The sequence below is a fragment of the Pristiophorus japonicus genome, chromosome 6, assembly GCF_044704955.1.
Source record: "Pristiophorus japonicus isolate sPriJap1 chromosome 6, sPriJap1.hap1, whole genome shotgun sequence".
Taxonomy (NCBI): domain Eukaryota; kingdom Metazoa; phylum Chordata; class Chondrichthyes; family Pristiophoridae; genus Pristiophorus; species Pristiophorus japonicus.
The window spans coordinates 264,812,620-264,828,704 of NC_091982.1; the positions used below are offsets into that span (position 1 = coordinate 264,812,620).

The 16,085-nt window shown below is 44.0% G+C and overlaps 1 protein-coding gene across 6 annotated transcripts in view; it reads left to right on the plus strand.

The window, feature by feature from the left end:
* tnk2b (tyrosine kinase, non-receptor, 2b) overlaps window positions 1-16,085 on the plus strand; it is a 232,674-nt gene that overhangs the window by 154,225 nt on the left and 62,364 nt on the right. For all 6 annotated transcript variants that reach the window (XM_070883932.1, XM_070883929.1, XM_070883931.1 and 3 more), the window contains exon 2: window positions 13,691-13,868. In XM_070883932.1, the coding sequence (XP_070740033.1) occupies window positions 13,706-13,868 (163 nt within the window). In that variant the 5' untranslated portion in view covers window positions 13,691-13,705. The remainder of the gene's footprint in view (window positions 1-13,690; window positions 13,869-16,085) is intronic.

The following is a 16,085-nucleotide window of genomic DNA, read 5'->3' on the forward strand; positions in this document are numbered from 1 at the left end:
GTATTTGGACTTTCAAAAGGCTTTTGACAAGGTCCCACAAAAGAGATTGGTGTGCAAAATTAAAACACATGGTATTGGAGGTAATGTACTGACGTGGATAGAGAGCTGGTTGGCAGACAGGAAGCAGAGAGTCGGGATAAACGGGTCCTTTTCAGAATGGCAGGCAGTGACTAGTGGAGTGCCACAGGTCTCAGTGCTGGGACCCCAGCTATTTACAATATACATTAATGATTTGGATGCAGGAATTGAATGTAATATCTCCAAATTTGCAGGTGGCAGTGTGAGCTGTGAGGAGGATGCTAAAAGGCTGCAGGGTGACTTGGACAGGTTAGGTGAGTGGGCAAATGCATGGCAGATGCAGTATAATGTGGATAAATGTGAGGTTATCCACTTTGATGTCAAAAACACGAAGGCAGAATATTATCCGAATGGTGGCAGATTAGGAAAAGGGGAGGTGCAACGAGACCTGAGTGTCATGGTACCTCAGTCATTGAAAGTTGGCATGCAGGTACAGCAGGCAGTGAAGAAGGCAAATTGTATGTTGGCCTTCATAGCTAAGGGATTTGAGTATAGGAGCAGGGAGGTCTTGCTGCAGCTGTACAGGGCCTTCGTGAGGTCTCACCTGGAATATTGTGTTCAGGTTTGGTCTCCTAATCTGAGGAAGGACATTCTTGCTATCGAGGGAGTGCAGCGAAGGTTCACCAGACTGATTCCCGGGATGGCAGGACTGACATATGAGGAGAGACTGGATTGACTGGGCCTGTATTCACTGGTGTTTAGAAGGTTGAGCGGGGATCTCATAGAAACATATAAAATTCTGATGGGACTGGACAGGTTAGATGCAAGAAGAATGTTCCCGATGTGGGGGAAGTCCAGAACCAGGGGACACAGTCTAAGGATAAGGGGTAAGCCATTTAGGACCGAGATGAGGAGAAACTTCTTCACTCTGAGAGTTGTTAACCTGTGGAATTCCCGACCGCAGAGAGTTGTTGATGCCAGTTCGTTGGATATATTCAAGAGGGAGTTATATATGACGCTTAGGGTTAAAGGGATCAAGGGGTATGGAGAGAAAGCAGGAAAAGGGTACTGAGCTGAATGATCAGCCATGATCTTATTGAATTCTGGTGCAGGCTCGAAGTGTCGAATGGCCTGCTCCTGCACCTATTTTCTATGTTTCTATGTTTCTGTTACATTGTCCATGCAACCCCTTGCTTGGGTAGAGAAGTGATTATTTCTAAATGTGCATTGAACCAAAAGGTCTGATTTGAATGAACCCAACCTTACTGAATTGACCCTGAGCCAGATTTATGCTTATTTTGAGTGAATTCTCAGAACTCACTGAATCCTTTCACATGTGCATTTTACATTTAGAAACATAGAACATTGAAATTTACAGCGCAGAAGGAGGCCATTTCTGCCCATCGTGTCCGTGCCGGCCAATAAAGAACTGCACAGCCCCTGGTCAGTAGCCCTAAAGGTTTCATATAAACCTATGAATAATGATGAAAAGGCAAAGAGCACCCAACCCAACCAGTCCGCCTCACATAACTGCAACACCTCATATACTGAAACATTCTACACTCCACCCCAACCGTAGCCAGGGAGAGGCAAAAACCAGATAAAAACCCAGGCCAATTTAGGGAGAAAAAATCTGGCAAAATTCCTCTCCAACCCATCCAGGCGATTGTCCTGGCCATATTCTATTCCCTGCAGTACTTACCATTATATCTGCGCCGTCCAACAAAAGGTCATCCAGTCTAATCCCAATTACCAGCTCTAGGTCCGTAACCCTGCAGGTTACTGCACTTTAAGTGCCCATCCAACCATCTCTTAAAAGTGGTGAGGGTTTCTGCATCCACCACTCTTCCAGGCAGCGAGTTCCAGATCCCCACAACCCTCTGCGTAAAAAAGTCCCCCTCAAATGCCCTCTAAACCTTCCACCAACCACCTCAAAATTATGCCTTATCGTAATAGACTCTCCACCAATGGAAATAGGCCCTTACTATCCACTATGTCCAGGCCCCTCAATATTTTGTACACCTCCAATGAGGTCTCCTCTCAACCTCCTCTGTTCCAATGAGAATAAACCCAGCCTATCCAATCTGTTCTCATAACTAAGATTCTCCATTCCAGGCAGTATCCTAGTAAATCTCCTCTGCACCCTCTCTAGTGCAATCACATCCTTCCTACAATACGGCGACCAGAACTGCACGCAGTACTCCAACTGTTGCCTATCCAAAGTATTATACAATTTAAGCATAACCTCCATGCTCTTATATTCTATGCCCCGGCCAATAAAGGCAAACATTCCGTATGCCTTCTTAACCACCTTATCCACCTGGCCTGCTACTTTCAGTGATCTGTGGTGACCCATCTCCTCTATCTGGGAGTCTACCTTAGCCCCGACGAGGAAGCCTGGCCGGCGAACTGGCAAGAGCTGGAGGCCAAGGTCGCCGCACGCCTAGGGCGCTGGACAGGACTGCTCCGAGTGCTGTCCTACAGGGGTCGAGCGCTAGTCATAAACCAGCTGGTGGCCGCCATGTTGTGGTACCGGCTGGTCACTTTGACCCCTCCCCCTGCGTTTGTCACCAAGATACAGAAGAAGCTGGTGGACTTCTTCTGGAACAACAGGAAGCACTGGATCTCTGCCGCGGTCTTGAGTCTCCCGCTTGAGGAGGGCGGTCAGTCGTTGGTGTGCGTCAGCACCCAGCTCGCGACTTTCCGTCTTCAGACCCTGCAGAGATACCTTTACGTCGAGCCCCCTCCCAGGTGGCGTGCTCTGGCGACGTATTTCGTCCGCCAGCAGCACGGCCTCAACTACGACACGCAGCTCCTGTTTGAGAGCTTAGGGGGCGTCAGGAGCTGCCTGTCTTTTACAAGGAACTCATCAGGGTCTGGAACAATGTCTCCACCAAGCGCAGCTCTCCACCGGCTGGAGTGGCGGCTGTCCTGCAGGAGCCGCTGCTCGGGAATCCGTACCTCCACGACCGAGGTTTTAGGTGGCGGTCAGACGAGAGGGCTGTGGCTGGTGAGGTGACCAGGGTCAGGGACCTGCTCGATGGCGGAGGAGCGGGCTGGATGGCGCCAGACACGCTGGCGCGGCACCTAAATTCTGCCAACGTCCGCCGCGTGGCCGATGCCATCGAGTCGCTAAAAACAGCTCTGGGCCCCGACTCCGTTAGGTGTGTCGAGGAGGCTCAACCACGTGGGGAAATCCCGTCCGAACGGACCCCCGTCCGGACGGAATTCCTCATCGGCGCCAAACCCCGGAACCTCCCTCGGGAGCCGGCGCCTCACAACTTGAGCCGCCTCGAGGAAATCCCCTCCGTGCCTTTCAGTTCCGCGCGGAGGGGTTTCCTGTACGGGCTGCTCCTGCACACTCTCAACTTTGCCATCCTCGCCTGCCGTCCGGACACGCCATGGCATACCATCTTGCCGTCCGGAGGAGGCGGGGGTCCCCGATGGAGGGCACTCTACGCGGGAGTCCTCCCATTATTTATCGGGGACTTGGCCTGGAGGGTAATGCACGGAGCAGTCCCGTGCAATAAATTTTTAAGCCGGTTCACGGGCTCCCAGGCCGCCTGCAATTTCTGCGGTCTGGAAGAGTCCGTGTTCCATGTTTTTACCGAATGCACGAGGTTGCAGCCCGTTTTATTATTTAAAGGGGCTGCTCCTGAAATTCTGGCTGCACTTCAATCCCACACTCCTGATCTTTGGGCACCCTGTGCGGAGGGGAGCGGGTAGGTCTGAGGGCCTCCTCGTAGGACTGCTCCTGGGCACGGCCAAGGGGGCCATCAGCCGGTCCAGGCAGCGGGCGGTCGAGGGGGTCGTTCAGCCTGACTGCCTGCCTCTCTTCCGCGTGTACATCCGCGCCAGGGTGTCCTTGGAGATGGAGCACGCGGTGTCCACCGGTACGCTCGCGGCCTTCCACGAGAGGTGGGCACCGGAGGGACTGGAGTGCATTATCACGCCCGGCAACCAAATTTTAATTTGATTTTATGTTTAAAGTTTAATTTGTTTTAATTACCGGTGTTTTTAGTGTCCCCTTGGAGAGAAAAAAAAATTATTTTAGTGTCCAAAAAATAAAAAAAAACAAAAACACAAAGAAAAACCACAAAAAAAAGGGCCTTGGAAATGTTTGGTGTGCCCCCCAGATCGGGGGGACACGATTTAATGATTTAATGTTTTAGTTTCCTCCCAAAAAAAGAGTTCTGTGGATAACCACTCCAAGGTCCCTTTCTTCATCTACACTATTAAGTGGCCTACCATTTAATGTGTATACCCTTTCCTTATTAGCCCTTCCAAAGTGCATCACCTCCCACTTCTCAGAATTAAATTCCATTTGCCACTGCTCTGCCCACCTGACCAGTAGATTGATATCCTCCTGCAGCCCATGACTTTCCTCTTCATTATCAACCACACAGCCAATTTTAGTGTCGTCTGCAAACTTCTTAATCATAGTCCCTATATTCAAATCTAAATCGTTGATATACACCACAAAATGCAAGGGACCCAGTACTGAGCCCTGCGGAACCCCACTGGAAACATCCTTCCAGTCACAAAAACATCCATCAATCGTTACCCTTTGCTTCCTACCTCCAAGTCAATTTTGGATCCAACTTGCCACTTTGCCCTGTATCCCATGGGCTTTAACCTTCGTGACCAGTCTACCATGTGGCAACTTATCAAAAGCCTTGCTAAAGTCCATATATACTACATCGTACGCACTACCCTCATCGACCCTCCTGGTTACCTCCTCAAAAATTTTCAAAAAGTTGGTTTGTTTCTGTGGGTTTGGGAAGTAGTAGTGTATTCTTAAATTGAGCAGCCTGCTCAGTGAAGACAGTACTAAAGAAAGTTAGGCCACTTGATTATTGTTCACAAATCAATGTTTTTTGGTGAGTAAAAGTGATTTTCAAACTTTTCTATATGGGGACCTTCTGCACAATTGGCGCACTTGTACAAATCTGTCTTCTGAAAAATAGTGTCAGCTACCCCAGAAAAAACAGTGCTATCATTACAGCAAAAGATTTTCCTCTGAAATTCCTGCAGGATTCCCCAGGTGTCCCAACATAAATTCCGCTGCACCCCTTGAGTGGGGGTGTAAATAGCTTAAAAATGGCTGTTTCTCCAGGGTTTCCACGATGTTACAGCAGGACATCTGGCAAACCATGTAGAAATTCCAGACCTTTATTATCATCCAGCAACAAAAATAACATGTTAGTAAATCAAAAATTACAGCAATAGGATGATGACATTTCTGTGTGGGGGGAATGGGGGGGGGGGGGGATTCTCTTAACTCTCTCCCGAGAGTCTAGGGACCCCAATTTGAAAACCTATTGTGTAAAACAGATTATCTTCACATAAAAGACGATTGTACTTTTAAAATCATCAAATAAAGTGTCTTCTCAGGCTATGAAAATGAACACACTGGAGCACATCCTTACCATTGGTGGGTATTGAAGAGTAAAGCTCCACAGATTCAACCTTTCTGTCTCCATCTTCCCCAATTTATCCTTTCTACTTCGGTTTACAGTTGGTTCGCAGGACAACTAAAATCAGTACTGATTTTCTAATCAATGACTTTAATTAGTAAAGCACAGGATTCCAGCACGAGTTATTGACCTACCGGCTGGGTTTACTAATGGATTCTAGGCAAGCTGGAAGATCCTTCAACTCCATCTTCAAATTGGCTAATTCGCCTCTCATGGGGTTCGGATAATATATATAGCACCTCAAAGTGTGACACGTGCAAAGCAAAAGAAAAAAAGTATTAAAATAGTCTTTTTAATGTCAGCCTCAGCTTTACTTCAGGCTTGCTGCCGTGCCCCACTGTGAGAAACTACAGGTGCAGACACCCCATTTAAAAATAGCAGCACTACCAGTTGAAAAACTCAGTGAAACAAAGCGCGTTTCCTTTAACTAGTTCTCTCAGCGACTCTCATCACAAGTAAATATCCCATTGATCCGTGTGCTAATATTTAAATTAGTAAATACTCATTGCCTAATTTATTTGGATCCATTCTGTATATTAATCCTCAAGTTTCCTGCATCCATCTCAGGTTTTGTGTGCCCATTTCTGAAGGTTGGATGCTATCTTTAACAAGGATTTCAGTCTTTATATTTGCTTAAGCATTGTTCCTGGATACAGTATTTGAAATTCAGAGTGATTTATTTTCTGACATTGGTCAGGCTATGAACATTTTCATTGTACGTGTGCAAGGAAAACTCTGCTCAAGATTACAATTCTCAGATGTTTGAAACTAAATTCAAATATATCATGAGCAGCCCTGTAGACTATTTTATATCTTCGGGAAGTCCATGTTTTGTCCAGTACTTGGTCTGCTTTACTTGTTCTTGGTGGTCAAATCTTGGTGTCTGCATTTCAAATATTACGGGAAAAGGAGAGTTGTCACCAGAGTTGCTGGGACAGGTTGCTAGAAAGACTGGTTGGGACCAGGACACTGGACTCATTCGTGTCCTCGACCAGGCCATCTAACCCAGCATTGAAGCACTGACCATACTTAATCAGCTCCGCTGGGCAGGCCACATAGTTCACATGCCAGACACGAGACTCCCAAAGCACGCACTCTACTCGGAACTCCTTCACGGCAAACGAGCCAAAGGTGTGCAGAGGAAACGTTACAAGGACATCCTCAAAGCTTCCCTGATAAAGTGCAACATCCCCACCGACACCTGGGAGTCCCTGGCCAAAGATCACCCTAAGTGGAGGAAGTGCATCCGGGAGTGCGCACAGCACCTCGAGTCTCGTCGCCAGGAGCATGCAGAAATCAAGCGCAAGCAGTGGAAAGAGCGTGCGGAAAACCTGTCCCACCCACCCTTTCCCTCAAAGACTATCTGTCCCACCTGTGACAGGGACTGTGGTTCTCGTATTGGACTGTTCAGACACCTAAGGGCTCATTTTTAGAGTGGAAGCAAGTCTTCCTCGATTCCGAGGGACTGCCTATGATGATGATGATTTTACATTGTGCTAATGCTGGCGGATCTTTGAAGCCTGGGTGTTGTGCAGTTGGCTGTGAGCCAAATGTAAAACTACCAAGACTAACTCAGTCTGATGGCCTGGAAGTCCAGCTTAAAATGGATCTTTACAGCCGCTGACCTTGGCGTGCCTGGCAGTTTTAAATTTGATTTGTATACAGCTGGCTGCACAAGATTGTCACTTTGGGAATCAAGTGGCACTAAGAAGAGTGCTGTGCAATATAAAAGTGACTTTAAAAAACAATTGGAGGCTGTACTGGGAAAGACAGTAGGTCTCACCAAGGCTATCTATTAACCCAATTATGGCTTGAGTTTTTACTGAATAGTCTGGGCAAGAGAGCCCAGGATCTTGTTTGCTTTAACTACAGCCACTTGACATTGAGTTTGAACTTTTAGGGAATGATCAATGACTACTCCCAAGTGTCTCCCTTCCTGTCACCTTTAACAGACCCACGTTGTAGTCTCCACTCAAATACTGTTCATAATTTCACAATTATCTACATTAAAAGACATTTGCCAGGCTTGCACCCACCTCTGCAATCTGTCCAAATTCATTCGTAATCCATATCTTTATTTTAAGGTCTTTGCTCTACTGCACACTTCAATGTAATTTTTGACATCTGTGAACACAGCGCATTTTCTAATTCATAGTATTATAATTAACACTGGAAATAGTTAATGCCTTATATTCTTCAAACAAATTTGGATTTTTTATTATTTTAGTTTGGTGCAGAGAAAGGTTAATAGATGAAAATCTGGTTTCCAACCCTGGCCTTCTGCCTGTAAGAGAATGGCTGTTTAAAACAAGTGACTGTTTAAAGCAGAAGATGCTTTCTGTGCTATTCGCAGGAACCTTTAGGCTGGCCCAGCGGTTGTCCGTTACTGTGGCTCTTGTGTGTTCAGTATTTGGGTTGCTGACGAGGCATGAACTAACGGACCTTTCCTAGCGTGTCTGAAACTTAAACCCTACATCCTGCTGTGTGTCAGCTTGTACGAATTGCAAGCTCCTTAAATTTATAGAAGCAGGTGATTTACTTCAGAGTCTGGTTACTAGGAGGTGACATTTACTCCAGCTGTAGCATCATGTCAGGCCGTCAGCTTCATCCTTTCCTTCCTCACAACTCCTTATCCTCTTCCCACCCCACCCTACTCCTTCCCATCTTGTCAGCACAGAACGCTCACTAATGCGTTCTCTTGAGGGGAGGCTGCATAACTGCTGTTAACATCACTCTGGGTTTATATGGTAGGAGGAGCAGTTCTGAATAAGGCAAAGAGGGCTGTTATGACTTTTATTCTCAAGGCTCCTTACCCCCTTCCCCTTCCTCCCTGCTGAGAAGTAACTCCCTGTTCTGTAACTGCTCTCTAACATTTTTAAACTGTACACTCTTGTGTGTAATGAAGTTCCTGATCTGTTCCTCAAGTCACTTATGTTCCAGCACAAAAGATGTTTAGATATTCAGGAATGTGATTTATTTTCCTCCACATAACATCCACTATTATACATTGAAAAATCGATCTGCACTTTAGGATTGATGATGTGTGCAAAAAGTTTTACAAAAGTGAATATTGATAGTTCTAACATATGCACAATTTTACTTTGGAAAATCAGCACAAATCATATTTATGCAACGGATCGGAAGAAAAATATAAAATGCTAGAAATTCGAAGAAGAATTATTCTGCTAATTCTGAAACTGTGGGCTAGTAAGGATTGATGCAGATGAAGGCTTAGTTCCCTGGCCCTGTGTATTTAAGAAGACGTTTGTTGAAGACAAGTGACTGTTTAGTGTTTCAAATTATCTGGGTCTGTCAGTATCTGAAAAGAGGAGATAGATTGCAGTCTTTCCACTTTTCAGATGCTCACAGACATGCTGTTATTTCCAGTATTTTCTGTTTTTATTCTGTTGTGTATGTGAGTGCACATTATTGTATGTAAGACCTCACAGTACTGTATTATTGTTAGTAAGTCATAGTCACTTTAGGAATGTAGGACTTTGCCATGCAGTGTTGCAATTTTTTTGTGATGTAAAGTATTACAATTTATAAACTATGATTAGCAGTGCTACCTGGCTTCTTCCATTGAGTTGTGACAAATGACCAGAGTAATTGGGACCAATCAATAGGGAATGGGTGAGGAGAATACATGAAACTCTCTTTCTGGAACAACCACACCACATTTCGAGTTTCTGTGGCAATTTACTGCTGATTCTGCAACTTTGAGGTTATTACCGGACTTGAATTTGAAGCTGATAAAAGTCACTGGTCTGCAGTAAAAAAAAACCCTGGTCCACCACTGTAATAGAAAGTGAAGTGTGCTTATTGTACCTTGTCTTTGCAAATATTTACTGGAGGCAGCTTGAAAAAAGCCTGTGCAAGAAGCATCCTGTATGTGGGAGCTCAGCCCCAGGAACATGCATTGGTGTTGGAATGTACTAACTGGTCTATTCACACTCCCACCTGTGTTGCTAAATGTGCTGGGTTTGGTCTAGCAGTATTGATTTTCATCCCTGTGCGTGATCATTAATTTTCTATTAAAGATGTTTTACATCTTGGCAATATTGTGCCAACTCTAGTGAGCTGCAGGTTCACTATCTACAACATTCACCTGAATCAGCCCTATTTTCTGAACTTGTGTAAAGTCCATGTTTGGATCTATGTTTGTACATGTTTGCACTGTACAAACTGAGCTGTTGTCACATGGGACTAGGGAGCATGCTAACTAAGATGGGAAGTTCTATAAAAACAAGCTGAACTGGTACCCATGGCTCAAATTTAAGCATGCAGCTTATGTATCTATGTACTGTTCATAATTATCCTGTGTGCTTTACGTACATGACTGGAAGTAAATCCATCAGCGGAGGCCATTAGCAGATGCAGCACAAACTTTACACTTTGGGATCATAGAATCATATGGTTTACAGCACAAATGGAAGCCATTCGGGCCATTAAATGATGGTATAGTCCACCTCAATTGCCACTTGTGGGAAGGCATTCCATCATCTAATACACCTCCTTCTGAAAAAAGTCTTGTAATTAAAATTACGATAAATATTTAGTGAGAGATGCAATCACTGTTTTTATGGCACTCCCCCTATTTGTCAGTTTGACTAGTACTTTTATTAACCAGATGAGAATGTTGCTTTAATACAATCCGAAGCATATAATGTCACACTGATTTTGGTCGGTCAGCATATCATACAAGAGCTGCCTAGCATTTGAAATGTAGAAGTCTACCATTCTTGATTCTGTTGTATGGTACCAGTTGAAAGAAAGAAAGTTGTGTCTGAAATGCCATTGTTAACACAGCTTATTCAGTCGTATACCAACTCTATTGTACATGTAGGAAATACTAGGTATTTCCGGCATAATAATTACCCGGTGTACAGTTTACATTTGCAGGAGGCATAGACGAGCCATATGGTATCACACACACAATGGATTATCAGCTTTCAGCTAGTGCGTGTTGTAGATTACGATATTGTTGCATCTTATTGTGTCTGTAGGCAGGGATGTTTGACAATATGAATAAAAGTGATGATGTGATCAGGTGTGTAATTAGACTGCTAATAGACACAGGCCAGTGAGTCAGCCCATTCTGAATGACATAACATTTTTGCCAAGATTTGCACAATTTTAACATATTGCCCTCCAAATCACTGAGTAATGTAATGACAGGGACATTGTCCAGTGGCTGGCTACTCTTTCAGACTTTATTCAAAGACTGCTTACCTACTGCTGTCAGGCCTCACCATGGTGAGCAAATGTAACTGCAGAGAAAAATAGAAGGGGGTTAAAAAGAAATTTTTTTTAAAGTCAGTAATGCAAGATCCAGCCAACCAACTGCAGGTGGTAGCAGAACTATGGCAAAAGGAAGACAATCTTGGATTTGAGTCATCATACTGTGCCTGTAGGCAGGGATGCCTGACTGACTTCGTCACTACATTTGGGAATAACTTTCTCTCTCCCTTGCTGGGTCAGTAGTTGGAGCAATGTAAGCTGGGATATCCTATCTTAAGTGAGGGAAATAGGAAGGGGAAGTGTAAGGCACCTCTCGCTTCCTGTTGTTGCCAGCCAGTCATAAAATGGAAGTGATTATGGCAAGGCCACAAAAGCAGACTTCCTTGGATGAAAGCACAGGTTTCCAGAGAAATTAAGGTAAATATCACGGAAGGAAAAACTAAAAAGCAGATTTGGTAAAGCCCCAAATCTGCTCTCCCAATCATTTCATTTGCCTTTATGATGTGCTCTCTTGTTATTTGACCTTTCTTTAGATGTGTTTACTTTTATTGCAGTTATTTTCTCCATCTTTTCAGTGTGGGAACAAAGGCACTAAGCAGGTTGCCAACAGCATTCTTAAAATGGCAAACTTACCAAAACATCATATCGTGGCCCTCAGCGGTAACTTTGCTGGAGCACATTGGTTGGGTTTAGTAGACAAGAAGATGCAGTGCAGCAGAGTGATGCTAATAGCTTCAGGTCAGATAAGTTGGACTTCAATATTAACTCCCCCTCTCTTTGGCTTACTATCCTTTGCTTTCCCAGCCACTCGGGTCACTGCACTCTATGATCTTGGTGGAATGGTCATCAAATATTTTAGTTTGGTAACTGGCTGGCGAAGGTGAATGCAATCTTCTCCCCCGTGGTTGTGCCTTTATGGAAGTAATTCCTCTGATTATCACACGCAAATAACTCTTCGTGCCACCAATCAGAGTAGCATCTCTTGTGGCTCTGTCTGTGGCCCAGACAGTGTCTCCCTGTTGGTGGCAGGAGGATGTGTGGTCATGAGTGGCCTTTACAGGGGGAAAACAAACAACTCTCAAAAAATATTTAAAGAAAAAGAAACACTCTGCAGCACAGCAGAAAATATGTAGCTTATACCATTTGTGCCAACACCAACAGATGAAAAAAATGTGTTAGTCATAACTTTGGCTTATTTTCCACAATGGAACATTTCTAACTAACAGCCAAAAGAAGCGTGGATCCAAGGTCCTGGGTTCTGTATTTTCTGAACAGTGGGAGGTTGGAAGCAAGTTGTGAATTGGGATATTCTGAACCTCCTTTTGTGCTCAGCGTGCACTAATCAAGTAACATTTAGATTCCGTACAGCAGGGTCCAGGACTCCTTTTTTGCATTGAATTCTTGAGCAAATTCATACTGTTGGCTAGCACCAAATTAGAATGAGGTACATGTCCTGGCATGCCCCAGAGGTCACATGGTGGTTGGATAAGCAAGGAGTCTGACTTAAATCTTCTTCTGTGGGAGTAACTTTGAAACTGGCATCACCATACTACAAGTTGCCTGTAAACATGATATCGGCAGCATGTGTGGATGAATGCAAAATTAAAAATTCTACCTTTGCTGGTGGGGGTGGTGAGGAGGAGGTTGGTTGTCATTCAATAAAAATGAGCTCAAAAAAACGCTTTGATAGGTTCACTTAGAAAAATTTGGCATTGAGGAAAGATTCTGGCTTTGTCTGTTGTTTTTTTTTGTTGCTGAACTGTGGAGAGAATGCTGATTATAATTGTTCAAAAATAAATCCTGGTAATCTGGGGAGGTGGCAGGGGACCCCCGGGGGGGGAGGAAACTAATTAGCAAGGTTTCCTGTGCTGCCTTGCTATTCAGTGACTGCTGTTGGAAGTGCAGATGTTGGGTTTTGGCAAGATTGGGTGTAGCTGTGATGGACGCCACAGTTCAGTAGTTACTTGCGAGGTTCACACACCAAAAATGGATACTTGACCAAGGTGCTGGAAGACTTCTGGCACTGTAGAACCACGTTGCCCGACGAGCCAACTGCTTCAGGAAAGGAAGAAAATCTGAGGGAAAACTGACAAATAGATTTGTAAAACAAGCAATGGTGGCCCTGGCAGTGGATCAGCAGATGGAATGCAGAAAGGCAGATTCACTCCCACGCTGCACTGATTTCCAATTTCAGAATGATCAATTTATCTGTTATTGCAGCCATAGCTCGTGTTCAAGCAGCAAAGGAAGGGAGTAAAATATAGATAGATATTTATCAATACCTCAAAATAAATAATACATTTTGAAGCACTTAATGGCACAATGCATAGGAACACTGATCTTTCTCATCTAGAACTTCTGTTCAAGCTCAACTTAATGGGACACATGAAAGTTGTCTTTCTCTGCACGCTGTAAGAGTCCTCTGTGAAGCAATTCTGGACATTTTGAAGTCAATTCCTACTGGCAAAACTCTCCATTGTTTGGAAAAGTGGTAACTTCCCTTAGACAATGGTTTGGGAATGGACCTGTCACACTGATGCTAATTGCTCCTGGGGTTAGAGGGGGAGCTTGATTCTGAATCTATCCCATCTGCACCAGGTATCAGGAGTGTTAAAACGGTTCCATTTCCCCTCACTAGCATCCTGCACCTTGAAAAATACAAGACTATCTCACCAAAAAATTATCAATTCAAATCAAATAGGGGAGTAGGGGAGGTATAGTTCTCCTTTGTGTAAAGACATCCCCCTGCAGCATTCAAACCGCACTCCTACATACAATGCACAGTTTGTAAATCCGATACTCTGAAGTTGTAAATGTTTCTTATAACCCCATTTTTCGCTGGGTAATGAATTAATTCTCTGACATTTTGTTCGAGCACCTTTTGTGTGTTTTGCAGTGTTTCTTGCTCCGTGTCCAGTCAGCATTCTAATGCTGTTTGATTCTTTCTCTTCCAGAAGCTCAGTGGGAGCATGCAGTCAGATGAGGGAACAGAGTGGCTTCTTGAACTTCTCACTGAGGTACAGTTGCAGCAGTATTTCCAACGCATCCGTGACCACCTCAATGTTACACGGCTCTCCCACTTTGACTATGTGAAAAATGAGGATCTTGAGAAAATCGGAATGGGCCGTCCCGGTAAGTGCTATTCTTTGCAGTACTTTTTATATTTCTTTCTATCTAGGATTTTTGTAATGCAAAATAACCCTACATGGGCACATACAAGTGTTATATTTATATATTTATAAAATATATGTTTCTAAATGCTACAGGATAGTCATTATCAGTACATGATTGTGTATACAAGCTTAAAATAAGGTAGAATAAGGTAGCATGCAATACCTATTTGACCCTGAGATGAGCCTCCAACCACATATCTGCTCCATCACCAAGATCGCCTACTTCCACCTCCGTAGCATCGCCCGTCTCAGCCTCTGACTCAGCTCATCTGCTGAAAACCATCATCTATGCCTTTGTTACCTCTAGACTTGACTATTTCAATGCTCGTCTGGCTCACCTCCCATCTTCCACCCTCCATAAATTTGAGCTCATCCAAAACTCTGTTGCCCCTATCCTAACTCCAAGTCCTGTTCACCCATCACCCCTGTGCTCGCTGACCTACGTTTAGTCCCAGTATGGCAATGCCTCGATTTTAAAATGCTCATTCTTGTTTTCAAATCCCTCCATGGCCTAGCCCCTCCCTATCTCTGTAACCTCCTCCAGCCCCACAACCCTTCGAGATCTCTGCGCTCCTCCTATTCTGGCCTCTTAATACATCCCCGATTTTATTCACTTCACCATTTGGCAGCTGTGCCATCAGCTACCTGTGCCCTGAGCTGTGGAATTCCTTCCATAAGCCTCACCACCTCTCTATCCCTCGCTCCTACTTTTGTGCCTTAAAACCTACCTCTCTGATCAAGTATTTGGTCACCTGTCCTAATATTTCCTGGTGTGGCTCTGTGTCAAATTTTGTTTGATAATGCTTCTTTCGTAGACAAGTTGTTGTTGGCTATTCTTTCTGAAAGGCAGCAGAGAGGACAGACTACTGTGAATCCTGTATTATCCCAGCTATCAGCAGGACATCTTACAATCGGACATATTTTTGTATTTGATTTCTTAGTTTAATTAAAACAAAAGCGTTTTTTCTTTCCCAATTTCAAAATGGACACCTGGAGATCAATTGTGACATGGTAAAGTCAAATTGATTGATCTAGAAATCAGTCAGAACACATGGGCTTTGCTCTAGGTGCTAATTAAGTTGTATTTGGCCAAGGCATTTTACAGTTCCTTGGAAATCAGATAATACGGGAGCACCTATTTATCAGCATTCTGTAGAATAATTTGAGCCATTGTTTCTTTAATCACTGATATTAAAAATCTCTGGCTTCTGAGACTTTTGACTATTTAAGTACGAGGGATTATTCTGAAGTCTTTAGCTCTGGCTGGAGATCTAAACTCTATGAATGAAATGATTGTCCAGGTACAATATTGCATGAAAGTCTACAAAAGACTGTTTATCCAGAAGTCCTGTTGCTTACTCAATAGTGTGAGAAATATGTTCTGAAAAGGGTTTAGAAAACTCTTGTGGATGGATTCCAGCTTTATTTCTACCTGGATCTGTGAAGGAGCAGGCAGAAAATACCTAAAGGGACCAAAAAGAAGAGTACCCTTATTTACTTACAGGGGCAATAGAACAAGCAATGGGACTGGAGGCCCACTGACTGCTGTTTTTGGATAGCAGCCTGAAGGATTCAAAGCCAGCGGTCATTAGCAATACTGTAGTCATCTCAAGCCTGCAGCAACAGTACAGTTTTCTCACCCACAAGCTCCCTTCAAGGGGCATTCCTGTTACTGGAGCGTCGGAGCCGTTAAAATGACCTGTACCCTCAAAATACGGGCAAGTTCAGGTCCCGTTTGGTGGCATGCAGGTCAGGTGCACTATCTGATTTGTGCTCAGGTGCTGTGGGGTTGGGGATTGCAATTGTCTGACATGTTTTAAGCCTGGCTGGTAATAGACGTTTTCCACGTGAAGACTGTTTGTTTAAATTACACATAGCGACAATAACAATGAAAATTCACTCGACAGGACTTCATGGCAAAATATCTCGCCGTCTGGTATGGCCTTTTATGAATTATTAATGTACGGTTTGGAGTAGAGGCGTATTTGGTGTGCTATCCAATTAATTTTCTAACCTGATGCTCTTCTTAAAAAGAAAAAAATTGTACTTGTATAGTGCCTTGCACATCCTCATTATATAATGTTACTGTTAGAAAGACCTAAGATGGAGATGGATTGGTATGTGAAAATCACTAAACAAACTTAGCGGCTCCTGCTAGAAAATAACACAATCCATT